Consider the following 25,495-nt stretch of genomic DNA (forward strand, 5'->3'; position numbering starts at 1 on the left):
TATTGTTTTACTTAAGCTTTCTTCTGATGGAAATGAAAGTTACCAAAAACCTGAATTTATCTATGAAAAAGCTACAAAACATGTCAACCCATTATAAAAATTGATGCATGTATTCTCAGCTAAGAATGTTGCCTTTTTCCCCAAAAAACATAAGGGTACTTCAAAAAGTTTATGGGAAAATGAAATTAAAAGATAATTATGAATATTTCTGTGAACTTTTTGAATAATCAGGAAATTCACTAAAAGATCCCTGGGTGGACATTTGGTACCCACAGAGATGTATTATTGATGACTATTTCTCTAAAAGGAGAAGAAAAATGTGAAAGGAAAAGCTCACACTCTCACAGAGAGAAATCAACGTGAACAGGCTTGAAATATTTACCATGAAACTCTCTCTCCTTGAACACATAGATAATGTTCCCCCAACACTGCTGGACCTTTCCCAGGATACCTGAGATTGAGGCCAAAAGCTGGATTTCTCACACTTGGACTCTATAAAATGTGACATCATTACCATCAATGGCTGAGCCAGTTCCTGTGAACTTGGGTCAATGCAATAGGGTTTCCAGGGATGACCACACAGAGGTCCCAGGAGGAAGAGCAAGTTAGTTATCTTCTTCTACATCATCTTCCAAAGTTCAAACTGCCTTCCAGTTCATTAGAGGAAGCTAATTCCCTTCTGCTATGTGCTATTACCTACTATATTTTCTACTACCACACATACTTTTACATATGTACATATGTCTGCACGCACATTTCTAGGATCAGGTGTTCATTTCTCTCCATTGTCTCTTTCATACTTGATGTACACTAATTCATTATTTCAATAAATTTTTAGTTAGCAATATCCCTTCCCCTAAATGCCAGCTGCTCTGCTTACAGTGGGACTGAAAAGATTAACAGGACAATCTTAATCTTAATCTTATTGATACTTAAACCTCTGTGAGCTCACATTCAAGATACTTCTGTTCCTCTGTTTTGGGGACTGGATACCATACTTCCCTCCAGCCATTTCAGAGACTCAGGCCAACTCTTGGTCTATAGTAGAACACCTCTACTAGGCTTCCTGATTGTTTCAGGTCCCATGCTGGCAAGCAAAGCTTCCACGAGGTAGAAATAATTCCTCATCGTCATACTTTGAAATACTTCACCATGTGCCAAGCACCAGGAATCAGTTATTCTGGGGAGCTCCTAGTGAGCTGAAAGAAGTATTAGGGCAAACAGAAAATTACTGTGCATTTTGCATGTGGATTTATATATGGTATCTTATTAATCATTGTAATTAATTACTCCTACTTTATGTTAATTCCATGGTTTGAAGCGACAATCATCTATAAAATTACAGTTGACCATGTTGGTCATCTAGGGCTCAGATGGTCTTGTCTCTGGTAATTTACAAAATTTCATATAGCTTTAGGTCTAAGTTTAGGATTCTACATGCCAAATTCTAGGGCATAAAAGTCCTTTAAAGCAGTAGCACTTCCTTAACTATGTATACTTAAGAAATGTCAACCAATCTTTAGATAATAAATCTGGCTTCTTGAGCTATTTGTCCAATATCACGTAGAAGCACTATTTAACATTAAATGGCTGGAAAGATCAGCAATTTGTCCAGATTGGATGCCAGCCGGTCTGCCAGCACCGAGGAAGTGCTCAGCAGACACATCCGTGCTGAGATACAGATGAGAAGAATGAACGGCAGTGGGACACCCGGATAGCACCTGTTTATCAACTTATGTTGCAGGCGACAGACAAGGCAGGGGAGCAGAAGTCAGCCTTTGATTAATGGGAACAATTGTGGCAGTAAGACTAGCTTGTAACCCTATGCACAGACACTGCAATTTCTTATTTGAAGGCTACAATGTACGTTGTTCTCAGATACAATTACAAACAATAGGTTTTCTTCAACACCAGTGCACCAGAGAGTTCTGTTAAAATATGTGTTAATAAATGGAAATGGGCTGACCTGGAGACGTTCACCAGATTCTGATGAGAAGGGTTTGGTTTTCAGCACCAGAACCATATAACCCTTATACTTATAATATTTGCTCAGCTGATGTATTTAAGTTATTGCTCTCTTCCCCTTTGCTCTGATTGTGTTCACTGACAACCATCTGACTGCTAATTCAGCTTCCTAGGTCCTTTGATGTAGAAAATGGGTGATTTAAATAGCCAACATCAGAATATTCCCCATTATATACCGTGATGTGGTCCCAAGGGACCATCATCTCTGTAAACACACATAATATTCATAAATATTATTTTCCTGGATCCACAAACCTGAGAAAGGCACCAGACTTAAACCTGGGAGGTCCCGCTGAAGTAGTGCCACCCTGTGAAACCTTCTGTATGACTGCCTGACCTTCATGGAAGAGAACTCTGCATCGTCTCTCTGTAACTACAACCCTAGGCCACTCTCATTTTCAAACAGATTTAGCATTTAATTATTCTCCGATTTAACAATGAGACAGCTGCTATACTTTCTCTGATCTTTTAACAGGTCACAGTACTTTGCTGGTAGTCTTGTTTGTTTGATGATTTCTATTTAAAAGCACAGAATGAGAACACATTGGGTTACATCATTTTACCCCCAAATGACACTTCTCTTTCCTTCTTAAAGATCTTTTTCACTTCTCCACTACCCACAGAAATAGATATTTCTGTCTTTCTACTTTCCATTGTTCTCCTTTTCTTGACATTGTCTCCAGGTTGTATCCTTTTCCTCTTTGGGACTCATTGCTCATGTTTCCTTCTTAGTATCCAATTGCTTCTCTACTGGTCCTGCCTTTCCTGCTATATTTGATCTGCTGACCTTGTATATGGACTTGCAGTAGATGCGATCCATTAGGAACAGAAATAAAAGCAGGGGGGAAAACACCTCAAAACTAAGGCTTATCTGTATATAATATAAAGTACTAATAGTTTTTTTAAGGCCTAATTTTATAACTCCTTTACATGTAACTCAAGAATGAAATATGCTTTGAGAGACATGCAATATGATGTTTTTGCCTAATGTAAATAGATCATTTACTGTGTGTGCATACTTTTAAAAAGTGGTAAACCAAAATTCTGGAGTTGGGTACAATGATTGCATGAAAGGGAGAGTAGAAGAAAAGCAAAGAAAAAGGATTCTGTGTCATACACGAGCAGTGCCCAGAGAGGGGCAACTAAGAATTCTCAAAGAAGCTCTTGATTTCAGGTCTCAGAGTTAGGCATGGTTTGCTCATTGCAACCTATTTAGACCCTTTGGTATATTTGCTGAGAGTGTTTCCATGGATGCTCTCCTTCGCTTACTTTCTCTCACTAGGAATGAGAGAATATGTCTGGCTTTGGGGTTCCTCTGAATGTCTGAACTGTTTTTCAAATGTTGGGTTTGGCAAAGCACATATTATGTTTTGCCAAGTGCTTTTCCCCATCATATTAAGTCCCTGTGTATTTCAAGGGAAATTTTATCCGCATGTCTCTGATTTATTTACCCCTAACTCATCAAAATGTCCTCTTGCAAATGCTGCTATTTGATGTTTACAAACCTCACAAGCTTTTTTTCCTGAGCCTTTCATGTTGCAGACAGTGTATTTCATTTGGTCACCACCAAAAAAATCCAGATTCTAATTGAGAAACGGGCTGATGAGGGCACCTGTTTATATCCTAAGAACTTTCTTGAGTCTGGAGGCTTTTCCTCCATCTCACCTCTCCTCACCCCCCACCAACCCTCAACCCGTTGATTTCTCTCATTTTCTTCCCTGAAATGTATTTGTTTGTGTCTTTGATTTAAACATGTTCCTTGTTCTTTGCCTGTCATTGGACTTCAGTGAGAATGGCCTTTCCGGTTACTGTCTGGGCAACTTATTAGTATAATTCAATCGTTGTGTTATAACCCAATTTCAGTCTAGGCAGTAGGAAAGAAAGGATTGCTTAATGTTAATAGCCTTTGTTGTGGTGGTGGTGTGTGTTCTTTTACTCTACTCTCAAGTTAAATGAATTTCAAATGTGGGCCAGGGTGGGAGAAGTATTGTAACTTGCTTTTGTCTTTAATGGCTTCTGAACTTTCTACCATTACCTCAAGACTCTTCATGACCTGAGCACTGCCTCACTCTCCCCACACCCCCTGACTTATTTCGCTTGTTCACTATATTCTAGCCGGTGTAACATTCTTGCAGTTTTTCAAATGTAACAACATTGCTCTGACCTCCAGACCCTTGCACTTGCTGTTTCTTCTGTGAGCAACGTTCTTTCTTCTAGTTCTTTGCTTGGCAAACTCGATCTGTCCTGCAAATCTCAATTTACATGCCCCTTTCAAAAAGCGCTTTTATGGCTACTTAATCACATCATTGCTCTGACCTCCAGACCCTTGCACTTGCTGTTTCTTCTGTGAGCAACGTTCTTTCTTCCAGTTCTTTGCTTGGCAAACTCTATCTGTCCTGCAAATCTCAATTTACATGCCCCTTTCAAAAAGCGCTTTTATGGCTACTTAATCACATGTAGGCTCTCCCTCTCTCATTGAAACTTGTTTTTATTCAGTCATAGCACATTTTGTAATTTGCATTTACAAAATTATGCCTTCCTTTACTTGTTTAATACTTCTGCTCATCCCTAGGCTGAAAGATCCTCAAGAAAAAGACATGACAAGCGAGCATATTATTGTATGCCCCAAGGCTAGCACAGTGTCTAGCACAGGGATGGCCTCAACAAATATTTGATTTACCAAACATGCTCCTGCTTGTAAAAAGGAAAGGCACATGAAACAAAGAAAACTTGAAAATAGTTTCTGTTAGAATTATTCAATTAAATAACTTATTATTATATAACTTATTATTAGCAGCTTGAAGTTCTAGAAGGATGTTATTTCAGAAAAACTAATTTTGTCTTACCAAAGTAGAATTTTAAAAGACCAAAGAGCTTTTGGAATTATTTAGCAATTTAAGGAGAGCACAGACTAATCAATAGAATTTTTCCCCCAAAGTGACTGTCCTTTGTTTTGAAATAAGAAAATATTCTCTTATTTTATAAGAATATTTTACGACTGCATTCTCACAATGTATTTCATCCTCAAAGCCCTCACAAGTATTAATTAATCCACAAAATGATATCCGGCTCCAAAAGGTACAATCTGTGACTTAAGGTTTATCTGCAAAAGCCTGCTTTGCCCCCAAGCCATGGCAACTTCCTGAGCTCTGTTCTCAAAATCCTCCTAGCTCAGGAGGTAGCAGATGATTCTCTAAAACCTGCCACAGGCTTTTGACTCTTGCAGGGTTACCCACAGCCATGTCTTATATTCTTTTGATAAAAATGAAGAAGATAAAGACTTAACATGTTATACACACAGTTATTTTTCTTAAATATTTCTTTAGGGGAAAAAGGGAAAGTGCTCTGAAAATAATTAGGTATCATGAACAGTTATAATATGGAATATACAAGATCAGGAAACAAATGCACATTAGTATAGTGGAGGTTTCATGTTTAAAATTGTTGCCACATTTTAACGACCACACTGACTCTCAGGAAATTTCAGTCCTTTCCACTGAAAGCCTATGGATTTGCATGCCATGTGGCATAAAGGCATAAATGACATCACCTGTCAGTGAACGAGGTAGTTTCCACCATAAGATTTTAGACTCCAGTAAGGGATATTAGGCTACCATTCAAGAGAAATGCATTATTTTTCTATTTAACCATGTTGATCACAATTTACTTTCTAAAGGAAACATTCAGAGATAAAGCGTGGCTCCCAAAAGATACTGGCATCTATTGGAGCATCCACAAGGACAGATTTCATTTTATAAAGTGAATCATTTTCCTGAAAAGGGGGTGGACCTAATGGCATACTTTGATAAGTTATGCCTAAAGCCAAGATCTCTCATGAGAAAGTGTCTTCTCCTAGAAAGTGTTCCCAAGAGTTCTCTGAATATGAGAGATAAAGGAAATGAGATTTATATAGCACAACATTTAAGAAATAAATAAGCTTGAGGGTTCTTATGGCAAAATAATGAACAATAACAATAACTTAAAGGATTTTATTAATTTTCTAAGGTGTTTCAATGTGCACTATTTCAAAAATGGTAGCTCATCCTTCTAGGTACTGCCAGGGGAAACTGGTGTCAAAACCTGTGATGATTCCAGAAAGCAACGCTGAGGCATGATGGGGAAGTCAGGGGTTTTGGAGAGATGAGAGTGTGGAACATGCCAGAGTTGTGGAAAAAGTGTGTGAGTCGAGGTAAAAATAATATAAGGTCAGATAAGTCACTTGTAAAGAAAACTTTATAGGTTCAAGAAAATAATTCAAGTCTCGGTGTGAACATTAATGGATAGTTTAAAATAAACGAGATTTGTTGTTTGGGGGAATTAGTGGTTATTTTGGCATTGCTTATCATAATGGATAATTCATAAACAAGAGTTTGGGATGAAGATGGCATTTCTGTCCTTAAGATAACATTAAATAAGAAATTCAATATAAATAGGGATTAATGGGTAAAAGCTGAATGATACCTGAGTTCACAAGACACAGCAATATAAACAAGTACTCAGAGAGAGAATCTGGGGAAACCCAGGTCCGGAGTAGGAAGTAAATTGATTGATAGTTACAAAAGTTTATGGAACTAGTGACTCTGTGTGTGTGTGTGTGTGTGTGTGTGTGTGTGTGTGTGTGTGTGTGAGAGAGAGAGAGAGAGAGAGATAAAGAGAAAGAGAGAACAGGGAAATATACACATACACAGAGAAAGAGATTTAGAGAGATTGTAAACTAAAGAGCTTTAAAAATTATTGTTTTGTTTCTGTTTAGCAGTGCTCCCTAATGCCACGTTTTGAAAGTTATCAGAGCTAAAATAAAGTACTGAACATGACTATCTATTATCTATTAATATACTATCCATAATTTGAGATATTCAAAATGAATTTCATTTATTTAGAGTTAAGCCTGCAGAGTCAAGACAGCCCACTACACACCAGTAAATTAGCAAATAACCTCAATGTTAGAAAGGTAAATTAAAGAAACTATTTCTGAATATTCTAATGGTTTCTCTAATATTAGCCTATGCTCGATATACAAGGGTACTACAGAAGTTCATGAAAAAAATTCATATGATCATTCAATTCTGTTTTTCCATGAACTTTTTGAAGTACCCCTGTATATGCATAGCATATACATGATTAAAAATTAGGTAATAGTTATTGACTAAATTTGAATAAAAGCCATGTGAATTTTAAAAATTTATAATTTATAGATATATTTTATGCATAAAAATTGGGTCATCTTAAGGAACTGTTCAAATATAATTGCATATACTGTATGTTTATATATATATATATATTGTTTATATAAATGTATATATGTACATACGCATAGCCATTCACCTACCTCCATTTTCTCTGCCACGTTTATGTTTCATCAAATACTTCAGGGCAAACATTTTTGGTCATTTTTTATAAATACAGCTCGATGTTTATATATATATATATATTGTTTATATAAATGTATATATGTACATACGCATAGCCATTAACCTACCTCCATTTTCTCTGCCACGTTTATGTTTCATCAAATACTTCAGGGCAAACATTTTTGGTCATTTTTTATAAATACAGCTCTTTATAATTATTTGTTTGTGCTTTATCTGCTGTGTAATCCAAATGTATGTAAAAATTTGAATTACAGAACAAATAAAGCATTTATTTTCGTATTCATTGGACAACTCCAGTGTGCCGGGCTTTATACAAAGTCTTCATAATAAAACAGTGAATAAGGCATAGCCCTCCCTTCAAATAGCTTATAGTTCATCAAGAGAGACAGAGAAGGAAATAGGAAGCAATTTTCGCGTGATGGGGCTGGGATAGAGGCAAGACCAAGTTGCTATTGGGAGGTGAATCAAACAAGGGCTACCTAATTCAAATCTGAGGAATCAGAGGAATGTTTCCCAGAGAAAACGATCTCTAAATTGAGAACTGCGTTATTAACTTTGAAAACAAGATATTATTATATCTATTTATATTGAAAAATTTGCTTTCACTATGAATAGCAGACATGTATTTATTCAGTTCTGCAACCAACGCTGTTTCAATAAACCTTTAATATCTTATTAGTACGTCAACTGACAAACATATCTTTCCTGAACAAACACTAGTGCCAAAAGTAATACAAGTGGAAGTGATATAATAAAGAAAATACAAGTCATGGCCTCTAACTTCAAGGCATTTACAGTCTGGCCTTGGAAAAAGTCTATTACCCATGAAATAAAAGTGAACAGCACAAAACAGTGTGTGAACATGCGCTGGGATGAAGGGACTGTAATTGCTACAGAAAATCCAAGTGCCTTCAGGGTTAGAGCCATGTCTTAATCATGTTACTATTCCTGGCTCGAGGGTATGTATTTGGGAGTAGATGATAAATAACATAAATCAGGGACCGTGAGTGAAGTCTATAGACTTGATGCTATAGAAAATAGAAAGCTGTGAAAGTTTTGACAAGGAAAATGAAATAATGAAGGTATCTTCATTATTTCAGTCTACAGAAGGTTGGTCTGGAATGGCTGCACAGGATCTGTGGGAGGGGTACATGGAGTGCAGGAGGTGAGATCAGAAGCATTTGAAGGCCTAGGCAAGGTGGTGTGTGCACAAGGAGAGGCATGTGGACAGCACAACCGCTGAGGAGAAACCGCTTCAAAAAATGGTGACTTATGTGAATCACAGAGAAAATAAGGATCCAAAGAAAATGTGTCCTAAGCCTAGATACACACTTGCTGCTAATAGAGATGGGCTCAATAGAAATGCAAATCAGCTTAGGAAGATGCTGATGATAGACTCAACTTGGGGGATTTCACTTCGATCATATTGAGAAGTTTTACAATAAATGACTGCTTAATGCTTGAAGATACAGAATAAGATACTGGAGAGAAAGTATACAAGTATAAATCTGTGTCTGATAAGCTTGGAAGTAAAAATGAAAGCCATTAACTTTTCATTCATGCACTTAGTGAACATATTTAATGAGTTCTTCCCATGTTTCAGCAATCATTAGTCATGAAAATGGAGTAATGAACATGGGAGACAATGTCCCTGCTCTCACAGAACTAACATTCCAATGGCATGACAAGCAAATAAAAAGAAATTATATAGTATGCCACGTGGTGGTGAGGTCTACAGAGAAAATTAAATTAGGGTAAGAGAGGAGGAGCGAAGATGGAAATGGTGTAGTTTTTTGTCTGTCTGTTCATTTAAGGGAGATTAGGGAAGACCTATATAAGTAGGTGATGTTAAAGCAGAGAGTAAAGCAAATGAACAAAAGAGATTTAACAAATTTGAGGGCATCAAATAAATTAATTTTTAACAGTGGAAAAAGCAGGTGGAATTGTCCTGCAGAGGCAGTGAGGATATCAGCTTGGTTGGAGCAGAATGAGCCATGAGAAGAGAGGGAGAGGTGTGATCAGAGACGAAGCCAGGAAATGTAGGGCCTGTGACCCACTGGCCATTTTTTAGCTTTTACCTGGGAAAGATTAAAACCTAGGAAGGATTTTGCATCAAGGAGTGATGTTATGGACTGAATGTTTGTGCTCCCCTAAAGTCAATATTTTGAAATCCTAACCCCCAATGTGGTGGTGTTATGATGTATTGGGATGTGACTAGGTCATGAGGGTATTCTCATGAATAGCATTAGTGCCCTTATAAAAGAGCTTCCAGAGAGCTCTCTCATCCTCTTTCTTCCATGTGAGGATACAATAAGAAGTCAGCAGTCTACAACACAGGAGAAGGCCCTCACCAGCACCTGATCATGCTGGCACCCTGATCTTGGACTTCCACCCTCCAGAACTGTGAGAAATAAATTTCTGTTGTTTATAAGCCATCCAGTCTATGGTACTTTGTAATAACCCCTGAACTGACTAAGACAAGGAATGTAAATAATCTAATTAACATTTTAACAAGATCACTCTGGCTGTTGTGTTAAAAATAAAGAGTAGAATGCGTGAAATGGGCAGACTGTTAGAAAGCTATTTCAATATATCAGGAGAGAGATGATAAAGCATAAAGTGATAAGAAATGAACGGATTCTGGATTTATTTTGATGATGCAGCAAGTATGGTTCCATGATGTTCAAGTTCATGTGATGGGAGAAATAAAGGAGTCAAAGATGACTTTAAGAGTTTTGACTGAAGCACCTAGAAGAATGAAGCTAACATCTTGTGAAACAGAGGAGACTCGGAGAACAGGTTTGGGGAGAATCAGTATCAGTTTAGGATATATGAAGTTTGAGATGTATGTGAAAATGCCATGACATACAATACTGGAGTTCAAGGCAGTGGCCCATGCTGGAGATAGAAATTTAGAACTGGTTATTGTAACTTTCTATATAAATCCATAACACTGAATGAGAGCCCTAGGGAATGACCATAGAGAGAAAGAATCAATGTTAAGAAATGAGCTCCAAGATAAAGAGGAACCAGCAAAGAGGAGGGAACAGAGATGGCCCATTTAGTTCATTGTAAATCTATGAGAAAGAAGTTTACTGGTAACTGTGTGAGGAAAATGTTTCAAAAAGAGAGTTATCAATTGTGTTAAATTCTCACATATGTCTACTAAGAAGAGAACTGAGTTTACCAATGGATTTAACAACATGGAAGCAATTAGTGACCTGGATAAGAGGTGAGTGCTTGTATTAAAAGCCTAAATTGAGTGGGTCCAAGAGATAGAGTAGGGGGGATTAGGAAATGTAGACAACTCTTTTGAGGAATTTATCCTAAAGTAAAGCAGAGTAATAGATCAGTAGCTGGAGTGAGGATGAAGGATCTAGAATAGGCAAAATAAAGGAAAATAAGAGAACTGAACCAAGAAAAGGCACTGTTTGGTGTGGAATAGCAGAAGGTAGATAGGAATAAAGTCATCGTGGTGTAGTGTCCTGTAAGGCATGTTATTGGAAACATGCTGATCAATGTGAAATATAGCAGGAAGGACAAGCTGAATGATATGGAGAAATAGGATGTTATATTTGTCAAAAAGGAGATCATTAAGAGAAAGAAGTATCACAACATGTCAGAAAGGTTGGGCTTATGTATTTTTAAGATATCTCTAATACTTCATTAGTTTTATTAACAATGTTTCAGTCACTCTTCTGGTCATTAGGATACAAAAAAAAACAAAAATGGAAAGAAAAAAAAAAGCTCTGCTCTTATGGACTTATGGACTTCATATCTACAGGAAAAGGGTTAAATTTCCTTAAAACAAACAATGAAAAAACTATCAATATTTTTACTAGGCCTCGATAATCTCTGTTTCTTGTTTTTCACACATTTACATAATCCCCTCTCCTTAACTGAGGACTGAATTCAGTGACTTGCTTCTGACCAAGAGAATGTGGCAAACTTGATGGGATTTTTTGTTACTTTTATGATTAGGTTACAGGAGATTGTGACTTCTCACCTTGCATGCTTTGAAGAAGCAAGATGCCATGATGCAGAAGCCCACGTGACAAGGAACTGAACACAGCCTCTGGCCAACAGCCCAGGAGGAACTGAACCCTGCCATCAGCCACATAAGTGAGCTTGAAAGCAGACCTTCCCCAGTCAAGCCTTCAGATGTGACCCCAGTTCTGGCTGACACCTAGACTGCAACCTTTTCAGAGCCTCTGAGTTAGAGGATCCTGCTAAGCCATGTCCGGATTCTGGACCCAAAGAAATAGGAGATAATAGCATGTGCTGTTTTAGGTTGATGGGTTTTGGGGCCTGGCTGACACCTAGACTGCAACCTTTTCAGAGCCTCTGAGTTAGAGGATCCTGCTAAGCCAGGTCCGGATTCTGGACCCAAAGAAATAGGAGATAATAACATGTGCTGTTTTAGGTTGATGGGTTTTGGGGTGATTAATTTTGTACCAGTAGATCAAGAACACAATGAAATAATTACTCACCAATTGTTCCAATGGAGGAATGACGTCTTTCAAGACATGCTGTGAATGATTCCTTCTGTGTCGGGATATCTACAAATAAGGTGATATTTGATATTACTATATTATTTTTCTCAATAGAGCACAATATAGTAAGAGTGCACATAAAGATAACCATATTCAGATTTATTCAAGAAGGTGAATAATGTAGGTATAAAATAAGAAGCAAATGTTTTGGACACTGACTAATTTGAATACAATGAGTACTCAAAGATGGGTGGCTGAAACAATATCTCAAATTCATATGCTCTTCTTACCATGTAACCTTGACACCCCTTTCATCAAGTGGTGGGGTCCATTTTCTTTCATGTTGAACCTGGGCAGACATTTATGCCTGCTTCAACCAACGAGTACAACAGTTGTCCTACTATTTGATTTCAAAGGTTAGAGCACAAAAATGTCATGCACTTCCTCCGTGATTTTTGGGAATCCTCACTCTTGGAAAATAGTCACTGTGTTTAAGGAAGTCCAAATAACTCTACATGAAGAGGACTCAGGTTTTCTGGCTGCTAGACTTGCTGAGGTTCTAGCAGACAGCCAGCATCAACCACCAGCCATGTAAATATAAAGAACTCCTGATGGTTCCCTCTCCCAACCACTGAGTCACTCTCAGCCTTCAAGCTTCCCATCAGAGGCCTCAAACATCATGGACTACAGACAAGCTATTTCTGCTGTGCTTTTTAAAAAATTTTGACCAGACTCTCAGCATAACCAAACCATTGTTTTACACCTCTGTTTCAGGGTGATTTGTAATGCAGTAATAGTAACTGAGACAAAGTATTTTCTATTGAAACACTTTGTGTCTATGATGTGAGCTCAGCTTTTTCAGTATCGGTGTTCTATTAATTTTCATGCCTTCTACTCTTATCTAGATATGTTTAATTACACAAAAATCACATGACAGGTGCTTGCGGAACAAATTTTTAAAAAGTCATATTGTTCTTTCCCCTAAAGAAGCATCATAGTCAGATTCCATAACAAAACAAAAAAGAGAAAGAGAAGGAATTTATAATTAAATCTTGTACTGTTTGATAACTTAAACAGAAGTTCTCATTAATACTATTTCATATTTTATATGGGGGGGGAGAATGGAGGAGAATAGAGAAAGTAAGAAAGAGAAACTCTGGAGGCAATGGGCACAGGGAATTCTCCCAGAAAGGAGAGCCAAGGACTCTCTCTCCTGCCAGGGCAAGGGTCTCACAGGGCCTGCCCAGAAGGATTTAATCATCATTTTGGTCCAGTGATTGTTGGCTGTTTACCATTCTTTCCTTTTACAAATGAGAGGCATTTTTGTTTGTGTTTTCTGGTTACCAAGTTCTTGTTCCTTCGTTATCTACTGGATATGGTGGGAAAAAGTGGAACAGGGAGCTTAAATTTCAAGATCTAAATCATTTAATCCCCCTGGAGAGACCTGGACTTTATGGAGAGAGCTGTTTATCACCAGAGATTCTGGAATTTGAGCTTGATGCAATATCTGGATGGGACTTTTGGATGTCACCTTTGGGAGGCAGATGCATGGATTATTAACTGCTGGAAGACGGGTGGCAAACTGATATATGGTGAAGGGCAGGGAAGACTAAAGAGCTTGCTGGCTGTTCACCAAAATTTTGTCCTCTCTTTCGTAGGCACATACATTTTCCTGGGCACTACATTTCCCAGCATGCCTTGAGTTAGGGGTAGCCATGTGACTGTTCAGACAAATGGAATGTGAGCAGAAACAAGATGAGCCACTCCTCAGTTGAGGCTGGTAACCAGTGAGAGTTTCTCTCTTCTGTCTTTCCTCATATACCGGCTGAGGGTAAAGCTGAATGAGGCCCTCTGTCAGGATGCAGATACAATATGGGAGAAGCTCAGGCCCTGAAAGCTACCAGGCCAGGGAAACTCACCTGGTTTTCTTTAGTAAACTTTTTATTTTGGAATAATTTTATACTTAGAGAAAAGTTGCAGATAGAGTTCCTTCAGAAAACTTCCTTCTGTTATATGAGAAGTAAACTTCTATTTCTTGGAGACATCATATATTTTAGAGAATTTTAGTTGCTAACACTACCCTAGATAAGAGTAGCAGAGTTGATGCTTAATTAATGTCAAAATGAACCTGAGTGCAGAATAGTTAGTTAATGGGGGTGATCCTAGAAAACCCCAAATTCACACCTGTTATCCATTGATATTTCAGCTTCTTCTCAACAGTGGGAAAATATATATATTTGGTATTTAAACTTCTTAAAGAACCAGGAAATCATTTTATATTACTATATATTTAGAAATTCCTACTCTCATCTACTGCTCATTATACTAAGATTTATAATCTCCACTGCAAATTTAATATACATATTTTATATTTAACTTGTGAGGATTGAAGACTTCTGGGATGGGGGGAAATTTTCTTGTTCTCTTTTTCTTGAAACCTAACTAGATTTCCAGTCTTGGGATAAAAGTTATTCTCCTGTGAAGTGTCTCAAGCTTAAGTGTTAGAGAAAGTAGGAGCAAGTAAATATCTCCACAATATTGATGAACGGCCACCTGGCCATTCACCTACCATTTCTTCTACGGCCAAGTCCATGCCCTCTTCTGTCTCACCACTACTAGGTTTTGATGAGCATAGTGGCCCCCCATCCTCTAAATTTCCTTTCTACTCACCTATACAAAGCTTTCCTCTAAGGCTATGTTTCAAAATGTGTTATGCAAATATTGTCAGGGACATAAGAGATTATTTTAGCTGATGAATGTTTTTATTTTAAATATTTATAAAATTTTAATATTTACTAGAAAAATTTATCATATCAAAGCCACTTACTAGTGATATGGATACCTTTTCCTTTAAAATAAAGATATTTAAGTAATACAGTATAAATAGTATACTAACTAAGGAATATGTGTTATGAAATATAAAAAACACACAAATGTAAGTGAATGACTGAAGTTTGGGAAACAAATTTTAATGAGAAGAAATTAGAACAGAAAGGATCATTTATTGAGCACACACTTAATTCACCCCAAAGGGGCCCTTTGGGTCCATGGTATAAACAAGAATTCAGATTGAGAAATGATACAGTGATAAGATTATCTGCTAACACTTGTTGAATCCTCATTGTTTGCCAGGCACTGTCCTATGTGTTTTGCATATATTAGCATATTTAATTCTCACCCAAATCTTAAGAGGTCAATAAGATTACCTTCTTTTTATAAGTATAGAAGTAGGGACACAGGATAAGTAACTTTGAAAGTCCACAGCAAGTAAAAGGCAAAGGTGGTATTTTAATCCAGATCAAAGCCCTGAACTATTATGCTTTATTGCTTCCCCAGCAATATAAAAAAGTGTGTGTGTGTGTGTGTGTGTGTGTGTGTGTGTGTGTGTGTAGGCAGTCACTAAATTCTTGGGAAAATACAAAATTGAGATCCCCTGTGTGCATATGGGAATGTTTCTAAGGTAGAAATTTAAAGAGAGTAAAACTTATAAATTTGTACACATTTATAAGGGAATCTAGAAATCAGGTTTCAAATCTGTTATGAACCATCTTAATATTCATTTAGGGGAAGTAATATTGGTGATCATTCCTAAATCAATAAGCTAGCCAATCTATCATTTTCAACCAAGTTATGAAGATGTTGAAAAAAGAGAACTTTTATCACCTGTCTTTTGCTTTAATGCTCTTCTCAGTAAAGCATTAGGCAAAGACATACATTATCATCCAAATCACATTATGCTGACTGAGACTTATGACTTAGGAAATTCTGGATCCAAAATGGCTTAATTGCCTCACATGAATATCAGGAAAAGTTAGGATATTTCAAGCTGTCTTTACATGAAGAATATAATTATAAAGAATAATAATATTCTTTATAATTATAAAGAAAACTTGAGGTCAACCAAATCTCATGAGCTAAATTTGAAGGGGAAAAAGGCTCTCCTAAGGCACAGTGTAAATTAAAAAAAAATTATTATACTTATATAAGTATTTATCAATAGTTTATTATTATCTGATAATTTTACAAATTATTATTGGACACCTTGTGAAATATTCCAGCTCAAGACATTAGATGTCCTTATGAACCATTCATTTTTAGCCAGACACTTCATGCTTGGTACACACATATGTCAATAATTTGTAATAGTAAGTGCTCAAAATCTATTTGTTTGCTTATGTTATAAAATATTTCTACTACTAATATTGGAAAGAGAGTGCTTCATTATGGACAGTCCTATTCTTTCTCAAGAATTTAAGAACTTAAATGTATCTGATATCAAAAACCTACATTTCATTCTGCAAATTGCTTCTCAGTAAGTTTCAGAAAGCTAGAACAGTGGGCTCCATTGTTTGGTCTTAGTCCTTTTCACTGTTGCCAGTATTATTAATTAATTATTAAATTCTGAAAAACTTGATTAGCAGTAATAATATTAGCAGTAGCTCAATACAATTTTATTTCAATAAACTATTTTCTCTCAATTACAGAAGCATTTCTTCTGAAGATCTATTTGACCTAAAATTGTGTATTTCTTATTTGTTTCCAAATGTTCTTATGTAGTGTATAGATCCTCCTTTTAAGCATGAGTGGGTATACATGTATGCTTACCACGTGTTTAAGTGTTTGTGACCTCATTTATTTTGCTAGTTCTTATACTCAAAAATTATGAAGGGTTGGCTTCAATATCATGTTACAATTCCCTTTGAAAATTTTATCAATTTCTACCTCTCAATTTACTTCCAATAAGAGTATTTTAGCAAAAAGAAACCTTGACAGTTCAAAGTTTCTCTGGCCTACTTATTAAGAATGTCACTTAAGAGTTTCTTTCAAGGTGACATGGTTATGTTTTAAATTGCTATTCTATTACAGTATTCTGCATCTTAAATGAACTTTCCCAATAATTACTTGAGTTAATGGTAACCTTTCCTTCGGGGAGAAAGAAAGAAGTCAGATCTCATCTTTGTGTGTGTGTCCAATCTTTTTCTTCAATGATGTCATCTTTCTATTGATTTATCATGTCCTTTAAATAGGAATGATTTGTAGCTGCCATTTGAAATTCTTAAAATATAAATGTCTTTTGAACCCAATATCAGAGTAACCTTATTACTGAAATGCTTTTAGATCAAATCTGTGTTTTTCCTTCTTTATCACCACCCACCACATTCCTCCCTTTCACTTTCTTTCTGCTCCTCCCAGGTATTCTAGCTTTCTAATAGTGCAAAGCAAAGTGGAAAAATTAAGTATTCAGAATATGTAATGCATATTTTCCTTTAATTTCCTCTTTGTTCTTATTAGAATATGTATTACAATTTTTTTCAGATATCTTTTCCTCCAAAAAGAGGTATTAAAAAGTCACTTTCTCAAAGTGTCTTCATTTCTTCTTCCATTCCTTTTTCTTTTTATCTATTTAAAGAAGATGAAACTGATGGGTGGGATTAGTACTTGATATATTACATACTGTAAAAATAACAGAATTGGGGCATATTATTTTTCTTGTGTAGGAAGGTCTACTATGAAAGTTATACATAAACATGAAACATTCCACATAGCTTTGATTTTAAATAGATTACCATTTTTGATGAAAGTTTATATCTTGTGGCTTAGAATTGAAGTAAAATTACTTGAAAAGCATTAGTTTTGTTCCAACATTTTCACAGACATGTACATTTTCTGAGGCATACCTCCCATTAGCAATCTCCCTGGATACTTGGATGAAAAACAGAAATAAATCTGTGGTTAAGTTTAGTTTTTATCTTCACAGTTTCTCAAAAATTTTTTTGGTGTATCCCAATTCTTATATTCAAATCTTCATTTGTTTTGCCAAATTCTATTTCTTAAATCTCTTACAATCAGAAATTAAGTTAGAAGCTTTATTTTTCTTTTGGAATGTGGAGAAATGGCCAATATTTCTTGCACTCACAATGATTTAGTTGTTTAGAAATAATAAGCCTCAACCTAAATAATGGCTATTTTTTAAAAACATGAGTATGTGGTAGATGACAGCTTTTGAGAAAACAAAGGGAAAGTTAAGATTGAAGGACTTTATCTTATCATGCATTTAATCTTCTAATTTTAACTATTTGTGGGCACATTTAAAATTTATTCATGTGTCACAATTATTCTAATGCTAAGTATATCTTTTCATAGTCCTAATGGGAGGTGATGACAAAATGGGAGTAAGATCAAATTCTTCTATTTTCTTCCTTGTTAGTGATAAGTAAATTGTTTAACATTATACTTTGCTATCTCTGCCCACAATATCATTCAATTACCATAGGGGGTATCTATATAAGCAAATGTCCCCCTCCCCCACTTTTTTTTTGGCTCTTCCTAAGCCTCTTTTGGTTGTATATTGTCAATCGAAAATTTGACAGTCTCTTATCTCTTTTGTTTCCTGCCAAAAATGAAAGGGAACAATTCAAAAACCTTCTTGAGGATTTATTAAAATTTATCAGTGTTTAAAAAATTTGTTGAATATTCTTTGGTCAGCATCTGTGTCATGTGCAGTGCTCACCAGCATCTTAGTCCTGGGGTAAGCCTACCTGAGTTAAACTCAGCTGTAACCAAATTTTCTTATCTCCCAGATAACCAAAGGAAGAACTTGCTACAATGATTCTAACTTCTTAATATTCTTTCCCTTCTTTATTTAGTCCCAAACACATCCTCCAAGAAGAAAATATACTGCCTCATGACCTTCCTATTTAAATGAAAATTAATTGTATGCAATACACACATATTCTTGTTTATTGCTGAATATTATTTCCTTTCTTTTGCAGATACTTTCAGTAGAATGTTTCTCTCCAAGAATTTTTTCTGACCAAGAGATGTCACTTATATAGAATCTGGATATACCACAATTTTAGTCTTCAAATAGGCTCTTAAGATAACAACTTTTGAGAAAACAAAGGGCAAGTTCAAATTAAAGGATTTTTCATGCACCAGAATGAAAAAATACAGAAATAACCTGAATAATATAATTTTCTACATTTCTTTCATGTGAAGGGCATTATGAATTGTTTTTAATTCACCTTGGTTTTTTTCTGTAAGAGCACATAATTCATGCCATGAATTTCTCAATCTACATAATGAGAAACCAAGGACCCAAAATAGATACATAAACATTTTATTCTACTCATAATACTACTAATGGTATTAGATCTAAGTCCTTACATAATTTGTTAAAGCCACAGCTATAGTTTCTATCAGCAGATAAAGTAACTTGCTCATCTCTTTTATTCTCAATAATAGAAATATTTATTCTGTTGATATGAACAAAAGGAAATAGTTTAGAGTAGATTATGAAACTGTACATTGGTAATCTAGAACACTTGAGCCAAACTTAGACTTTCTAGTCACAGAAAATCATATGTTAGCTTTCAAATAAAAAGATCCAATTCAATAGAAAACAATATCAAGAAAACTATCTCACAAATACCTCATAATAAAGCAAATAGAAAACAAATAGACAATTATTGAGGCTCTGAATCACTAAAAATGGTCTACCTATTTTTAACCAAATAAAACAAGTAATTGTCAAATCACCATTTGGCTATGTTGGGCGGAAACAACCTATATTCAATTTCACAATGTTTCTCTCTGGAATTTCTTAACAAATTAGAATTAGGCTTTACTTTTAGTCTCAAATAAAAATTTTTCTTTCATTGCCCAGAAAGGCATAAGTTGAAATACCAAGTTTACTTCTTACTTCTTCAAGTGGATGCTCAATTACTGAAGAAACTCGCCTTTTTGAAATCTGTAATCTACAATATATCAGGTTGAGTCATGATATGTAGTTTGACAAAGGTATCTACCCACAGTTTTCTATAGGTTACTGACACTTTTCTTCATATATTGTTATTTCTTAATGCAGAAATGGAAAAGCGCTCACTTATTAAAAATGGGCTACCTGTGTTGGAAGGTCACTTCTAAAAGAATTGGGGGAAGGCAAAGCTTTTAATAAATATGATATTCTTTCAGGAATTAACAGATTTTCAGTGAAATATTTAAAATAAGCACATTGAATGCCCTCAGCATCTTTACTCAATATCTGATAATTGTATCTTTTCAGTTTCATTTCTTCACTTATTCTTTGAGGTTTTCAGAAACCCCAAACTCACCTTCTGCTGCCGAAAAAGCAGATTTAGTTCTGAAGGTTAATCCAACTCAGCAGGATTGAAGGATGGCACTTTTCCTTGGTCGTAAGTATGTTGGCTCAGGCCAGACAGCTGTTAGGACATTCTCCTCTGGGAATCGTGCCCTCAACACCCACCACTGATGCACATACATGGTCTACTGGCTGCCGACTTCCATGCCCATCTGCTCAAATGGCATGGTGCCCACTCACAAGTTGGCTGGATTCTTGCCCTTAGTGTGTAGGTGCCAGGCAATGATGGTTTTAGATGGGCAGCCTGCATAATACTACAAGTGACAATTTTTTTCTTTCTTTCTCTGTACAGTATCTGTCCTCTGTGCCTTCCCTGAAAGAGAAACTTGCGTTTCTCCACCTTTGATTGTACCTGTGGAAACATGTGGCCTGTACAGGTAGATGTTTGAATGCGTATCTGTCCTCTGTGCCTTCCCTGAAAGAGAAACTTGCGTTTCTCCACCTTTGATTGTACCTGTGGAAACATGTGGCCTGTACAGGTAGATGTTTGAATGCACCCAACCTGCTACCAATGGTAAGATGAGAGGAAAGAGTTCACAGAGCCCCAATGACAAGTTTTAACACGGAAATGGGTTGGATTGTGAAAATCCCAACCACCTGGAGTCTGTCAGAAGACATTTACCGGGGGTGTAAGTACAGCAGACCTGTCATAGATAGCAGGAGCATCAGGAATAGCTTAAGTTACAGCACTTTTTGTCTGTTGCAGTTCCAGCACAAATCATTTGCTTTACATTGAAAAAGCACATACAACAGCAAGCAAAATAAATCAGGCAAAAAGAACAAGCTTAATGGGAGCACAATTTATGTGCTCAGTGGGGGCAAGTGTGCAAGCCATGATATTCAGACCTCAGAAATAACCCTGACCGGAGGTCCTAATGGAAAGAAAGAGAAACAGAAATAATATCTCTCTTTTCAATCTACAATAAACCCATGGAGAGAAATAGATTGGCATAGGAGGTTGTGACTTTAATGATCCAAAGCATATGAATGCTTGTTAGCAGACAGCAGACAGACATAAGTAAGAACAACAGTAATGGCTGCATCTGCAGCCTGGCCTATGGCACTGAAACCAATCCGGCAGCATTGGAGAGCAGTGCCGGAAGGTATGTTGAAGCCCTGCTTTCCTTGTGTGTTTATTTAAGGGTGATTGAATTCAGGGTGTTGTCAGTCTGCCTTGGAGAATGGTTATCCAATGTGTAGGCATGATCTTTCTCTCTGAATATGCTCTGTTGAATCAGTTAGTTATGTGTGACTACTTGATCTGTCCTAGTCTTTATAGCATGCCAAAATCCTTCAGTCCAAGTTCCAAAGGAACAGGGCCTAAAAACTTTTGGCTCTGGAATCAAATTAGGCTTCTCTGCTTCCCTAGCCAGAAGTGCATAAATACTCAATGGCCAAAACCAAAGAATTTGACAATGTGGAATGAATAGAGCTGTCATATACCACTAAAGTGTGGAAATATCTACCGTTTGAAGTCAAGACTAGTTCAACATCTTCAGTAATCAGAACAGACTTCTTTGGACACCTTTATGGCTTAGTCTGGCTTTTGATTGGGAATGTTTCTGGCAAGCTGTTGATTCCAGATATCAGAAATGTAAGAACATATGGTTTATAAGAAAAAATAGGCCATGTTTTTTCTGTCTCCCCCAAAATTCTTAAAGGCAGCACATTTTCAAAATAGGTGGGTCACTCAGAATGTTTTCCTGAATGACCTTCAGGTTAGCACCACTTGCTTAGATGTAGTCATAAAAGAAAACTAGTCAGAGAAGGGATAAACTGTTATAGTTTGAAAAAATTATTATGTGAAACTGAATTTGGAATTATCTCAGGAGTTTCTGGTGAAAATAGAAAAAACAATGGGTAAAGTCATCCAGAACTCCTTAATATGATTGCTGTCATGATTATTATTATGATCACTATTAAGCTATAATTTAACTATCAGAGATCCCCAAGTAAATAATTTTTCTCGTGATTTATTACAATGCAAGGATATAAACATAAGAATCACATACAACTAATTTGTTGAAAATGAAAAAAAGCAGATGTCCTGTCAAGGAACTCTCGAGGGTAAGGGCCATGTTTTACTCCTCTTAAAATCTGCAGTATTTAGCATAGTACAGGACACTATATCATGGGATTGGTCCTTTCAAACTTTATATTATGTCTCTTTATATATGTGATCTATTATTTCATTAATTTCACCATGACCTTCAGTATGTTCACCCTAAGATATCTTGTTAGAAACATATTCAACATTCTTTTCAAAATATGAACCAAATCAGTTGCTAGTCTTTTTCAGGTAGACTTTCATAATTTCTCAGAAAAGATTTAATATCTATTCTTACCATAATAAGGTTGAATTTTCAAAACAGTCTTCCCCGTACTCTATAATTGATATAACTGATACTAGTTGTACACTAGTTCCCTGATCTAAGTAGTATATATGATACTTGGGGCTTAGGTCCTTCTTCTAGAGGGAACTGAGAAGAATATATGTAGATAGAGTTATAAATAGGTATGGATATGGATATAAATATAGGTAAACATATTTGTGCTTTTAAATAGCATTATACAGTTATGTAGATTATTACTTTTGATCATTCTATATTCTATTACCACTTATCCTCTGAGCAAATTACTTAGCCATTTGGTGCCTCTCTTTCCTCAACTGTAAAATATGGCATATTGTAATACTTATACCTCATGGGATTGCATTATAAATAAGGAAATTAGTACATATGCAGCTTAGAATATATATGCAGCTTATTTTTATCTTCCCTGTACCAACTGCATTGTTCCTCTTCCAGCAGTCCTTCTAGTAAATGGGGAAATGTGTTCTGGTAAATGGGTAACTAACATTAAGCCAATGTACTTATAAAATTCTTTCATCCTTCTACAAACTCTTTTAAAGTGATTTTTCTTTCCTTGAAGAAACTCCAACCATTTCTTTCTCAGACGGTTTAAAATAATTTTATTAGAAAAACCTTTAAACACACAAGGAGATGGGACTGCACAGGGCATGTACATGAGGAGGTAGGAATCTTGAGATCATCTGTGAATTCTACCTACCTCAATCTCACCTCTGGCCTTCGATGAATAGCATCCATCCCACTTGCAAATATATCCCCCCCCCCTTTCCATGATTCCCAATCATCTTATCCTATTATTGCATCATGTCAAACTACAAAGTCTCATCATCTAAACCTAAATTTCATGATATCACCAGCTCAAAGACCAAAATCTAGTCACCCAAATTACCTAAATCCAGCTTTGGTCCCACTTGCAAATATATCCCCCCCCTTTCCATGATTCCCAATCATCTTATCCTATTATTGCATCATGTCAAACTACAAAGTCTCATCATCTAAACCTAAATATCATGATATCACCAGCTCAAAGACCAAAATCTAGTCACCCAAATTACCTAAATCCAGCTTTGAAACAAGTCACACTTGACTAAAATCAGCCATTAAGTAGCACGGGCAGGATTCTAGCATAGGTAGGATTCTAGCATAGGTAATTTGGTTCTAGAGCCAGTGGTGTTTAATAAGTACCATGTACATTTATGTTATGAAGTAGTTATGATTATTGCCTCCACTGGAATGGTGGATAAATCTAGGGCAAGCGGGAAAAGATCACAAAGTTAGCAAGGGTCAGAGGCTGTTGGTTAACCCATATTTATCTGATTCAAAACCCCATGCATTCTGACTCTAAAACTTTAAGTGCTTAGCCTTCTGCCACTCAAAGGGGATATTTAACAAATACTCGTTAGCTTACCATCCATCATATTGTACCACTGGCAGATAAAGATATAGAATGTTTATGACACTTCCACTCAATTATTTTGTAATTAATTGTCTATGTTCTATTTTCATATTTCTGATAATGTATCTTTATAATCATCTAGAAAATTATCTAAGATGAAATAATGATAGCAATACTTTGGAAATCAGGAAGGTTAATAGACTATATCTTCTCAAAAACAGTGCTATGGATTTTTATTTGATGAATCTTGGACCTGGAAAATGTCAATTATCTATCTTTCTAGATATTATACCAGCTGAGGTAAAGATGCCAGGATAGATTTCTAGTTGAACGTTGTGAACTGACCAACCTCTTAATCTCCTGTCTGTTAAAATCCTGTTGAAGTCATAGTACAAGAACAAAAATGTGTTATCTTTACAAGGTCATAGGGAATGATAATGTGAGCAAAGTGGATAATAGTTTTCAAAAATTTTTGGAAGGTAAAAAGTGTATGAAAGCACTGTAATTACTCTGTAAAATAAAAGGTTACAACCTGTGTTTGCAGTTGTGGGGGATATGAGCATTACTGAAAAAAAAGTTAATGAGTCCTCCTTACCCCACAGAATGTCAAAGAGGCTCATCACTTGGTAGCACCTGGTACTGTGGAAGGTCAAGACTGCCTTTAACAGCCATCAGTCAGAAAGGATGGTCTCCCAGGCTCACTCATTCATCACACATAGCAAGGTGATGACTCCTAGACCTGTATGTGACAACACCAAGCCAGGATTCTAGACTCAGGGTCACCTGGCATTGCAGAGGAAAGAAATGAGTATAGGGCTGCAAACTAAGGTATTACACTCTGCTTAATAAGCAGCCCCCATTCTAAATCATCCTCCCAGAAATTCCAGAGGCAAAAATGTATCCCTTCATCCAGAAGACTGGAGGAGTCTTCTCTAGCAGAATGAATGGCTGTAAAGTCCTACAGACACTGAACGTTGGATATCCTCAATGAAAAGTTAGCTTTATCATGTGAACACTCTATAGAGAAGCCTGTAGTCAACAAGTCCAGCACCTCTGCTCCAAACAAACAGAGATTCCAACCAGAATTTTAATGCCTCTTTTAAAAAATATATTACTTACTAATAATTAAAGAAATATTTATTGAGCACCAGATATGTACAATGCATGGTTCTAAGTGCTGAATAAAATAATCTCTGCTTTCATGAAGCTTATAGTAGCTAGGAAAAGTTGTAAAATGGAATAGAAATATCAAAATAAGTAAACATAAAAAAGCACCCAAAGTAAGCAGAAATAATACAAAAACCTGATGAATGGTAATTCTTCCAATCCAAGAGCATAGATTATCTTTCCATCTTTTTGTGTCTTCTTTAATTTCTCTCAACAGGGATTTGTAGTTCTTGTTGTGGAGATCTTTCATATCCATCCTTTGTTAACATTATTCCTATGTATTTTACCTTTTTGGGTGACAATTGTAAATGGGCTAGCTTTCTTGATTTCTTTTTCTGTTAGTTCATTGTTGTAGTATAAAAATGCTGCTGATTTTTGCCTATTGCAATGCAATCCCCATCAAAATCCAGTGACATTCTTCACAGAAATGGAAAAATCAATCCTAACATTCATGTGGAACAACAAAAGACCTCAAATGGCCAAAGCAATCTTGAGCAAAAAAAATAAATAAA

General features: G+C 36.1%; 1 protein-coding gene across 1 annotated transcript in view; it reads right to left on the reverse strand.

The window, feature by feature from the left end:
• The window catches only part of ARHGAP15 (Rho GTPase activating protein 15), a 571,811-nt gene that overhangs the window by 516,350 nt on the left and 29,966 nt on the right, over positions 1 to 25,495 (reverse strand). Inside the window, exon 2 of the mRNA XM_008567489.1 lies at positions 11,888 to 11,956. Coding sequence (XP_008565711.1) covers positions 11,888 to 11,956 — 69 coding nt within the window. The remainder of the gene's footprint in view (positions 1 to 11,887; positions 11,957 to 25,495) is intronic.

Source organism: Galeopterus variegatus, unplaced genomic scaffold (genome assembly GCF_000696425.1).
Source record: "Galeopterus variegatus unplaced genomic scaffold, G_variegatus-3.0.2 Scaffold323, whole genome shotgun sequence".
Lineage (NCBI taxonomy): Eukaryota > Metazoa > Chordata > Mammalia > Dermoptera > Cynocephalidae > Galeopterus > Galeopterus variegatus.